The sequence below is a fragment of the Astyanax mexicanus genome, chromosome 5 (assembly GCF_023375975.1).
Source record: "Astyanax mexicanus isolate ESR-SI-001 chromosome 5, AstMex3_surface, whole genome shotgun sequence".
NCBI lineage: Eukaryota > Metazoa > Chordata > Actinopteri > Characiformes > Acestrorhamphidae > Astyanax > Astyanax mexicanus.
Window position 1 is genome coordinate 39006749 of NC_064412.1, and position 11920 is coordinate 39018668.

Here is an 11920-nt window from a genome sequence, read left to right on the forward strand (position 1 = left end):
ACAGCTCATCACCCTGAACACACTTTCCCCACTGTCAAACATGGTGGTGGCAGCATCATGGTTTGGGCCTGCTTTTCTTCAGCAGGGACAGGGAAGATGGTTAACATTTATGGGAAGATGGATGGAGCCAAATACAGGAGCATTCTGGAAGAAAACCTGTTGGAGTCTGCAAAAGACCTGAAACTGAGACAGAGATTTATCTTCCAACAAGACAATGAGCCAAAACATAAAGCAAAAACTACAATGGAATGGTTCACAAATAAACATATCCAGGTGTTAGAATGGCTGAGTCAAAGTCCAGACCTGAATCCAATCGAGAATCTGTGGAAAAGGCTGAAAACTGCTGTTCACAAACCAACGCTCTCCATCCAACCTCACTGAGCTCCAGCTGTTTTGCAAGGATAAATGGGCAAAAACGGCCAATGTCTCAACGTGCAAAACTGATAGAGACATACCCCAAGCGACTTGCAGCTGGAATCACTACAAAGTATTAACGCAAGGAGGCTGAATAATATTGGACGTCCCACTTTTCAGTTTTTTATTTCTAAAATAAAAAAATTCCAATACATTTTGTTTCAGTTCACAATTGTGTCCCACTTGTTGTTGATTATTCACAAAAAATTACAATTTTATTTCTTTATGTTTGAAGCCTGAAATGTGGCAAAAGGTTGGAAAGTTCAAGGGCGTTGAATATACTTTGGCACTGTACAAATACTGAGGATATAAACAAAACATTGATCCTGTAATTATTGTGACGCTAGTTATGATGATGTCACAGTGCCCTGCATGATCAATCATTATTGTACAGTACAGCAGTCCTGAAAACACTCTGATCAGATACACACCTTGTCGATGAGCAGGTTGCAAAACTCTGTGAGGAGTGTGACAATGCGAGGAGGGCAGCAGTAGAAGCGGGAGTGTGTCCAGATGAGAGCGAGTGTGTGGAAGAGAGCTGGGAGGAGCGGCTCCAGATCAGTAAAGCTTCTCTCCTCAAACGCCACAATAAGCTTACGCAGCGGCTTCAGATACAGATCTATATCCTCTGCCTCCACCACCGCTGCAACACACACACACACACGAAAAACATGGGAACAGTTTACTTCTCAAAATAAAAAAAAAATTACTGCATACATTTACTCTATAAAATACCAGTGCAGTGTCCTCAGTCTGTCAACAACTATCAGCGAGTAATACAGCTAAAAAAAAATGCTGAAATCCATATCCATATATTTACAAAGATTTAACTTAAGTTAAGTGCTATATAAGCTTTAATATATACAGCTCTGGAAAAAAATTGAACCACTTAAAAATTATGAGTTTCTTTGATTTTACCAAATTGAAAACCTCTGGAATATAATTAAGAGGAAGATGGATGATCATAGGCCATCAACCCAAACTGAACTGCTTGAATCTTTGCACCAGGAGTCAAGGGCGTGGTAGTGGGGGGAAAAGTGGACCTAACTACCCAGGGCCCAAGTACGGAGAGGGGCCCATGAAAATCCAGATTTTTTTATCTCATGTTTCTTGTGTACTGGCATGGATAGGGGCCCACTGACAGTGACAGTGTACAGGGCCCAGAATTTGCTGCTACACCCCTGCTCCTCTCCCCCCTGGCTCCTCCTCCCTCCTGGCTCCTCCTCCCTCGTGCTTCTTTCAAGTGTGTTTGTCTCGCTTCCCAGGATGGCCTTTGTTTACCCTGCCTTTTGTCTTCCTCGCTTATGTTTGCATGATCTCTGTTTCTACCTGTTTTCGCTTTACACCCGTTTACGTTTTCCACCCATTTGTTTCCCACCCGTTTTTGTTTCCCACCCGTTTTCGTTCCCCACGCGTTTTTGTTTCCCACCCGTTTTTGTTTCGCAACCGTTTGTTTCCCACCTGTTTTTGTTTCCCACCTGTTTTTTTGTTTTGCAACCGTTTTCATTTTCCACCTGTTTCCCACTGACATTGAGCGTGTACAGGGCCCAGAATTTGCTGCTACGCCCCTGCCAGGAGTGGCATTAAGTTATCCAAAAGCCAGACACTCACTTACTGTATTTAATAGCCAGCAATCAATGTATTTACATAAAGTCACAGAAACTGTACACAATGCCAAGCATATACGAGAAAATGTATATATGTGGGTTTTTATAATGTTTTTTGAACATTTTCTGTGTGTGTGGGTGTGTGTGTGTGTGTGTGTGTGTGTGTGTGTGTGTGTGTGCGCGTGTGTGTGTTGTCATTTACCCTGGTTGACTTTCTGTATAATGCTGTAAAAGGAAGCGTAGTAACTGCTGTTAATCCTCTGCAGAATTTCAAGCACTTGGTCCACTTTGGGATTCTGCAGCTGTATACACATACATATACACATACACACACAATAATTGCATGATGATGATTTAAGAAAAACATATCTATTAATTAATTTACCTTATTTCCTACTATTAGAATATCATTTTTGTGATCTGAAATTTCATAAAATTTATTTTACTGATATTAAAATGGTTCAATTTCATTTAGAAGGGAGCAAGTTATTACCCTTTATCATCAGCGCATTTAAGTTATCATCTTATTAAAGATGTTGAACTGAATTCAGCCTGATTGTGCCATCTCTACCAATCGGCAGAAGAACGTTAGATTAATTAAATCCACACTCCATGCGTGAAATATTTTGGTAACATTTTTAGATTACTATAGTTTTAGAGGTTTTGAGACATGGAGTTATTTAACTCTGTATGACAGACACATTTTTACTATCGTTATTTTTGAAGAACACACACACAAAAACTACACACACTTCTGAGACCATATCATTTTCAGAATCAAAGGTTTTGATTAATTAAATTATAGAACTTTGTAGTAGACATCATGTAAAAGTTACACTTAATAAAGTTACACGTTTTAAACTTCACACTCAACATTTTACTACCTGTTTCTGGATTCCCAGCAGGTTTTCCTTCTGCTGAGTCCAGAACTGCAGCTCTACCATGGGGCCCGGGTGGTCTCCCTGGCGCAGGAGATTTGAAGAGTCCCGCTGCAGCACAGAGCCCATCTGCTGACTCCACTGGATCACCATCGTCTCAATAGAGTAGAGTAAAGCTCTGTCTATCAAACACATATCGGAGCTACACACACGCATGCACACACACACACACACACACACACACACACACACACACCCCATATTATGTTTCACATTACTGTAGAGATTTTCAAAACACAGGTGTCATTTTTACAATAATATGGATTAGAATATTACTCAACTAGGACTATTTACTGTTTACCAATTCTACCTCTTCACAACTTTACAACTGATTCTCTCAAACACATTAAGAGACAAGAAATTCAAATAGTTAACTCTTGATAAGTTAACTAAAAGCCCGAATTCCAGGTGATTCTACCTCATAAAGCTGACTGAGAAAATCCAGCCAAGATGTGCAAAACTGTCATCTAAACAAGAGGTGCTACTATAAAGAATTTTAAATAAAAAAAAACATTCTTTGTTTATTTAACACTATTTGGTTTCTAAATAATTCCCAATGTTTTTCTTCATAGTTTGGATGACTGTAGTATTAATCCAAAGGTGTGTCCAAACTTTTGACTGGTACTGTATGTGTAGCAGTTTTGTTGAATGTAAAAGAAAATATTGCTACCTTTTTTACCTTATTTGACTTTTTTTCACTTCATTTTACATATAGTTTGGTTAGAATTTACAGCAAAAATCTGTTATTAAAGCAGCAGTCTGTATTATTTAGTTTCTAAACTGAAAGCAGAAGCATTTCTGAATGAAGAAGGGATAAAATATTGTGTTTAATGGTACTTAATGTGCTAAGCGTAATATATTCATTCTTAAAACTGGGGCATCGGGTCGCTTTTCGCTGGAGTTCTTCTGGCCACGTCACGCGTCTTTACATATTTACGTCACATGTACAGCTTCTAAAAGAGGATCTGGCTCAGTTTTACTGAACGCGAGCAGCTGGTGGAGCAATGGAGACTTCAGAAGGGGAAACTCAGAGCTCAGTAGCTCATTCACTCATAGTAAAAACTAGGAAACGAAGGAGTGAAGTGTCTGACTGAGCGTGCTCGCTCTCTTTCTCTCTCTGACTGAACATAACCTGGACTCAGATTCATCCACTCTGTAAGGAGACCGCATCACACTTACCCAGTTTAAAATGATTCTAATGCATTCTCGATTCAATTACCCATTTTCACCAGAGAGGGCCCTAAATCCCAAAACTTACGGACATCAGCTTTACAGAGATGCATTGAAATTTTTTGTATAATTGCGTCAAATGTTTTAATAAAGAATCTGTTTCTCTCAAGAGTAAAATACTGTAAAAGTGAAAGTGAAGTGAAACACACACACACACACCTGAGCTGATGTTGGTTCTTTTTTTCCACAGTCAGAGGCAGTGGCAGCAGTGTTCGTCCCTCAGCGAGGCCCTGCAGTGTGACTGCTCGACTGCGCAGTTGCTCCAACTGCCTGCGCATGTCCTGACCCATGACCCGCGGCCAGCCTGTCTGGTTCAGGGGGTTGGCCAACACTGAAACCAGTACCTACAGACGTAGAGAACCACAGCCATAATCAGAATCCCAGGCAAGCCAAGCTTTATTCATGCACCTTTTCTAACCGGAGAGCTTAACTCGACCTGGCTCAAGTATGTTCCCATCTTCCAGAACTCTACAGTGTCTGCTATAGTGAAGGGCTGGAGTGTGACAGCTCTGGGCCAGCTACTCAGTAATACCTTTCATTTCGCAACACAGATTTAGCACAGTCATAAAGGAAATGATGAGGTAATATAAAGCAGCTTTGTCCACTCTTGGCTTTCTCTCAAGTAACTGACTGAGGAGCCAACTGACCCTTTTTTCCAGAAGCTCTGATCCTCTAAAGGTTCACATGCTGAGCAATTATTTGCTGCTGTTAACTTCAACTTCAATTCCAAAAACGTAATTATACCACAGTTAGTTCTGACCCTACAATAGGATTGGCTGAGAGGCATTTTTTGAGTGACATTATTAGCTGGTAATGCACTGTAACCGAAACTTTTTTACCATTACCTAGCAATGATGCAGCTCTTACAAACCAAATACAAACCAAATGTGATATCATTATACACCACCGGGAGGCGCTGGACCCCCTTAAGCACAAGTGCAGAAACTATTTGTCTCCAATAGGCAGTGCAGACAAAGATGCGGTCCCACAAATAAATAAGCCCAGCGATTCAAAAATATGCATTATTGCACAGATTATCAGCCACCAATATCAGGTTAAAAGTTATTTATTAAAATAAAAGCTTAAGAGTATATATAGGGTAATATAGGGTATTTTAAGTTAAATGTAAAATAGGGGACCCTTGTAATTCCGCAGGTCTTGCCACTGGGGGGCGCCGAATAAACAAAACTTTAATTCTTAAAAAAAAAAAAAACATTTTGTGTCAAACCAGCACTGGACATTAATCTACACAGATTTATCTCCTGAAAACCGTTTATTTTGGTGAGTAAAGCTCTAATATTTATTTACAGTACGCTAAGATTTACATAATTTTGACTGAAATGGCCAAAAGCAGAGCGCAGCTACAAACAGAACAGCAATGTAACTATTTTAACATGCATAGTTTTTATAACCAAACAGATCCTATTTTCTCTTCCTCTTTAACTCAAAATCTTTTAATAAACAGCTATAATGGAACTGTGGTATAATCCCAATAATACACTCGAGGTTCGTGCTATAACGTGTAATATTGGCACTGCTGTGCTGATCTGCAATACTTGGCCTTGTGCCTACAACTGCAGCACTACCTCTCGTGTATTTGCTTAAATATATAACAGAATGCAATGATTTGTAAATCTCATAGACCCACATTTTATACACAACAGAACAAAAAGCACCCATCAGATGTTAAAAGTGGTCTTTAAGGGCCATGTCTTTCACTGTGTAGCATCAATTCAGCCTTAACTTGATTCCAAAAGGAGGGCAAAATAAACCTATTTTACTGGCTTCAGTAATGAGCAGTGGAGCTTGTGTTAGATACAGGTTTACTGTCTAGTAGCCTCTGTGCTAGCTAACGCTAACCAGCTATTTTAGTCCAGCTCGTCCAATGTTAACTCAGCTACTCACACAGCCAGCTCTGTGCTAGCTAACTCTAACCAGCTACTTTAACCCAACTCAGCTAACAATAAATCAGCTACTCGCTGCTAGCTCGCTGCTGTAGCCAAATCAATCAAACACTTTGATAATGGGACGTTATAAATAACCATTAATTAGTTAGCTACTTTACCCACTGTTTACTTTTACAAGATCTGCTGTTTACCAGGTACCTTATTAGTGTGGGTGTTGTACTGAATCAGGTGTAAATGATAGAGAACGACCCAAAACATAGAAGTAAATCAACAACCGAATGGCGAGTCTGGAGAGTCCTGACCTCAACCCAATTGAGATGCTGTTGCCTCATGATCTCAAGAGAGCGATTCACACCAGATATCCCAAGAATATCGCTAAACTGAAACAGTTTTATGAAGACTGTTGTTCAGGTCTGATCTAAAACTACAGGAAACGTTTAAGGTTTTTGCTGCCAAAGGAGGGTCAACCAATTATTAAATCCAAAGGTTCACATACTTTTTCCACCCTGCACTGTGAATGATAACATGTGTTCAATACAACCATGCAAACATATATATATATTTTTGTGTAGTATTAGTTTAAGCAGACTGTGTTTGTCTGTTGTTGTGATTTAGATGACACATTATTATCATTTACATATATTTTCACTCTCAATATCATCATGATTCCCCACTGGTGGAAGACAGTGATGGTACCTGTCCGATGAGAATGGGGGCGTGGTCCAGTGGCTGCGCCGGCACTTCACCCATCCAAAGCTGTGACCGAAAGGAGCTTCTGGAGACACTGCCGCTGGTTTTCTTCAGCACACACAGCAGTTTGGTCCTCCATGGAGACGAGTTCTTATGGGGGGAGAACAGGGGCGTAGCGCTTTCAGACAAGAAAGCACTGGAAATAAGCAGCGACTTATTTCAACGCCAGCATCAGGTCAGTACACAGGACATAGTGGGAAATCTCCATTACTCAAAAAAACAATAACCTTCAACATCTATATAAAGAAATGGTGAATGTGTCTGGATTACACTGAAAGATGAAACGAAGAAAGGGGGCACTCACAGTACCAGTCAAAAATCTGGACATTCTCATTAAATGTTTTTTATTGTACTGAAGTATACCAGACTATGAAGGAACACATAAGGAATGATATAGTAACTTAAAAGTGTTAAACAAACCAAAATAAACTGACGTGTTTAGGTGCTGTTATCTGGGGTGGTGTAACTTGTGGTTTCTGAGGCTGAAAACTTATTCTGTACAACAGAGGTAACTCTTGGTTTTCCTTTCCTGGGGCAGCCTGATGAGAGCCTGTTTCATCATAACGTTTTGAATGGTCTTTGCGACTGCACTTGATGATACTTTCAAACTTCTTGAAATGTTTTGGATTGACTGATCTTAATTTCTTAAAGTATTTTTTCTTTACTTATTTGAGTATTTCTTGCCATAATATGGATTAGAACATTATTCAAATAGAGCTATTCACTGTATATGAACTCTACCTCTTCACAACTTTACAACTGATAATTTCAAACACATTAATAGGCAAGAAATTCAAGTAATTAATTCCTGATAAGTTCAGCACAGCTGTTAACTGAATTCCAGGTGACTCTACGTCATAAATCTGACTGATAAATCCAGCCAATATGTACAAAACTGTCATCTAAATAAGAGGTGCTACTTTAAAGAATCTAAAATATATAAAAAAATATTCTGGTTTGTTTAACACTTTTATTTGTTTGCTAAATAATTCCATATGTTTTTCGTTTTCATAGTTTGAGTGTGTTTACTATTAATCTACAATAAATTACATTTTAAAATAATGACAATTTATTTAGGGTGTTTTTGACTAATAATGTATTTAACGTTTACCATTTAAACAATTTAACAGTGTTAGTAAATAAAGGTTTTACACTGAAGTCTAGCACTGTGTTGGAACCATTATTTTTTAGAATGTATTTTAGCATTGGTGATTTGTAAATGATTGTAAATCATAATAAAAATATTTATTATGTAAATCAATATAAAAATCAAGTTTCAAACTTAATCCCCAATTTAGACAGCCAATTACTCAATCCCTGTTCATATGAGCTCCCACATCACTATTCCTTCAACAATAGGAGGGTGAAGATTAGCACATGCTAGATAGACCCATGATGCACGGCTGCATCTGAGAGAGCTGGCGCTTCCTATTGAAAATGTATGGGATGCATCACTGTGCGTTGATGCGACCGTGCAGTTTGAATGCAGCATCAGACTCTGTCTCTTTTCCAACTGCCACTAACGCAGCATCACTAGTAGCCAGTGCTTTCTGAGAAAAGCGCTAGATATCCGGCTCCGATACAGCAGCTAACAGATCCCTATGACCTATTGATCTCTCTGTGATTCTGGCTGCTGATGGTGAAGCAGAATGACCCTGGATTTGCACCGGTGATACCCGGATCACAGACAAGCACCGTATTCCACTGGACCTCATGGGTTCATATATTCTACTCACCTGGTCATCCCCTACATGCAGGGTTCCTCCAGGACCAGTAAACAGTGTGAGTCGCTGACCCCAGCTGTGGTCCAGGAAGTCCAGCAGAGCCCTCTGGTTCTCCTCGGCTCCGATGAATCGGTTCCACTTATCCGTTTTCAGACGTAGAGCCGTGAAGGCCTGCTCCCTCAGGAAGTCCACTCGCTCATCTGAAACTGCACTGACCTTCGTCTGCCCGGAGGGAACGCGAACTCCTCCCTCAGCCATGCTGGATTACATAGAACCAGATGTAAATCTCTGAACTTCTGAACAATGTTTATTCAGTTGTGAAACGTTTACAAATATGACTTAAGATACTAAATCGAGCTGCACGACAAGGAGGAAAATTGGCATTTCATTTATTCAGATTATGTAATATTTTACCATGACACGGTGGATAGCTTAAGGGAGAGCTCCAGTGTAAAGTGGACTTTTGTTGTAGTAAAACATGATAAAAAGGACTTACCTTTGATGAATAGCACACCTCCGTTCTCCCACAGCGTTCCGAGATTCAGAAATTTTAACAGTTTGTGCAAACACCCTTCAGACTGGGTGACACAGGGCATAATTTGCCCGGATTTAATTTACATTTAATGACCAATTTATGCAGAAATCCACATAATCCCAAAGGATTCACATACTTGTTCTTGCAACTGTAGATGATCAGTTTATACAGATGCAATTGTACACTTCTTCATCATACAAAAACACTCCACATGCAGAAAGTTCTGTAAAGATTAGAAAAGCAGAATATGGACTATAGCAGCACTTACCTCCAGCAGCTCACCCCCTCACTATTATTTTATAATCCTTCTGCCCTCCTTTACCCTTAGAGCTGACTGGGAGTACTGGGAGTCCTCTCTGGTTCTCTGAGGGAAGGAAACTGAACCCCTGCTGGAGGGTCAGTTCACCATAGTGACGAGGCTCAGTGGCTTTGTGTCCTGAAACCTGTGTGAGACTACAGAGCATCTGCTGCCAACGAAACCTGAGCCTGTCTGGGAAAAGTCATCAAGAGTATCACATTAGCGCACCAACAGAGACACCTGACTCTACTGAGTCATCGGTCCACCTTAATACACTCACTGACAAAAACAATAACACACCTGGATTGCTGCAAAATTTACCATGTAGTTACATCCCAGGAAGATATATAAATGACTACAGATGTGGTAGGGTACCTCTTGGCGAGAGATTCTTTACTGCTGGAGATGCGTTTATGACACACTTAAACATATTTTGTCAAGTTGACATACTTTAAAGGTCTCCTTCCGCTAAAATCTTTGCACACTCTTGGCATCATTCTCTCAATGAGCTTCAAGAGGTGGTCACCTGAAATGGTTTTCCAACAGTCCCAGAGGTCCCAGAGGTGTTTATTAGCACTTGTTGGCCCCTTTGCCTTCACTCTGTGGTCCAGCTCACCCCAAACCATCTCCATTGGGTTCAGGTCCGGTGACTGTGGAGGCCAGGTCATCTGCCGCAGCACTCCATCACACTCTCCTTCTTGGTCAAATAGCCCTTACACAGCCTGAAGGTGTGTTTGGGGTAATTGTCCTGTTGATCGTCCAACTAAACACAAACCAGATGGGATGGCATGTCGCTGCAGGACGTTGTGGTAGCCATGCTGGTTTAGTGTGCCTTTCATTTTAAATAAATCCCCAACAGTGTCAAAAAACGGCGTATTTTCTTCTGTTGAAGACATTCAGATGTTGATTTACTTCTAAGCTTTGGGTTGTTGTCCAGTTGCATCATTCATCCTCTGTTGAGCTTCAGTTGGCGGACAGATGGTCTGAAGTTCTCCTGCAAAATGTCATGGAACTTGGGAATTCACTTTTCCGTTGATGAGGGCAATCCATCCAGGCCCTGAGGCAGCAAAGCAGCCCCAAACCATAATGCCCCCTCCACCATGTTTCACAGTTGGGATGAGATTTTAATGATGGTGTGCTGTGCCTTTTTTCTTCACGTATAGCGTTGTGTGTTCCTTCCAACTCAATTTTGGTTTAATCTGTCCACAGTATATTTTGCCAGTACTGCTGTGGAACATTCAGGTGATCTTTTGCAAACTTTGCCCTCCCAATAACGCCCTTCTTGTTTAATGTTTCTTATTGTAGATTTGTCAACAAAAATGTTAGCATGTGCCAGAGAGTTCTGTTAGTCTTTAGCTGACATTCTAGGATTCTTCCTCGCCTCATTGATCATTCTGCGCTGTGCTCTTGCAGTCATATTTACAGGACGACCACGCCTAGAGAGAGTAGCAACAGTGCTGAACTTTCTCCTTTTATAGATCGTCTGTCTTACCATGGAAACATGAACATCAAGACTTTTAGAGATACTTTTGTAATCCTTTCCAGCTTCATGAAGATGATCAGAACACATTTAATGACCAATTTATGCAGAAATCCAGGTAATCCCAAAGGGATCACATATTTTTTCTGCAACTGTATGTGCAGGAGATCCTGTGGTCACATGTGTTACCTCTCATGACAGAGCTCCAAACTGGTACTTTTCAACAGGATCATGCTCGCTCATCCACACACAGCAAGGATTTTCTATCCAATTCGAAGGAATGTCTTCACCAGATTGCAAATCCTCCTTTGCCTGAATGGACAACCTATTTTTCACCAATTTAAATATCCCACCCTGCAAAAACTCAAGGTTGTAGCTCCTCCAACCCCCTTCCATCCACACAGGCACCTTTAAATAAGGATGAAGAAAGGACAATCAGGATGATCTATTCGTCACTCTCTCACTATGACCAAGGGTTTTAAGACTTGTGCATCACACCACCCACTTTATTAGATTTACCCCTTGTACTCACCTTCACACTTTTCTATATATAGCTCTGGAAATAATTAAGAGACCACTTCAGTTTCTGAATCAGTTTCTCTGATTTTGCTATTTATAGGTATATGTTTGAGTAAAATGAACACTGTTGTTTTATTTTATAAACTACAGACAACATTTCTCCCAAATTCCAAATGAAAATATTGTTATTTAGAGTATTTATTTGCAGAAAATGAGAAATGGCTGAAATAACAAGAAAAGATGCAAAACTTTCAGATCTCAAAAAATGCAAAGAAAACAAGTTCATATTCATAAAGTTTTAGGAGTTCAGAAATCAATATTTGGTGGAATATCCCTGGTTTTGAATCACAGTTTTTATGCATCTTGGCATGTTCTCCTCCACCAGTTTTACACACTGCTTTTGGATAACTTTATGCCTGCACTCCTGAAACAAAAAATCAAGCTGTTCAGCTTGGTTTGATAGCTTGTGATCATCCACCTTCTTCTTGATTATGTTCCAGAGGTTTTAAATTTTTTAG

The 11920-nt window shown here is 40.1% G+C and overlaps 1 protein-coding gene across 1 annotated transcript in view; it reads right to left on the reverse strand.

Moving 5' to 3' along the window:
- dnah9l (dynein, axonemal, heavy polypeptide 9 like) overlaps positions 1–8862 on the reverse strand; it is a 132024-nt gene extending 123162 nt beyond the window's left edge. The window contains exons 1-6 of the mRNA XM_049479653.1: positions 8440–8862; positions 6793–6964; positions 4349–4533; positions 2906–3101; positions 2224–2323; positions 846–1057 (exon numbers count right to left, since the gene is read on the reverse strand). Of these exons, the coding sequence (XP_049335610.1) occupies positions 846–1057; positions 2224–2323; positions 2906–3101; positions 4349–4533; positions 6793–6964; positions 8440–8828 (1254 nt within the window). The 5' untranslated portion in view covers positions 8829–8862. The remainder of the gene's footprint in view (positions 1–845; positions 1058–2223; positions 2324–2905; positions 3102–4348; positions 4534–6792; positions 6965–8439) is intronic.
- Between the last annotated feature and the right edge of the window lie 3058 nt (positions 8863–11920).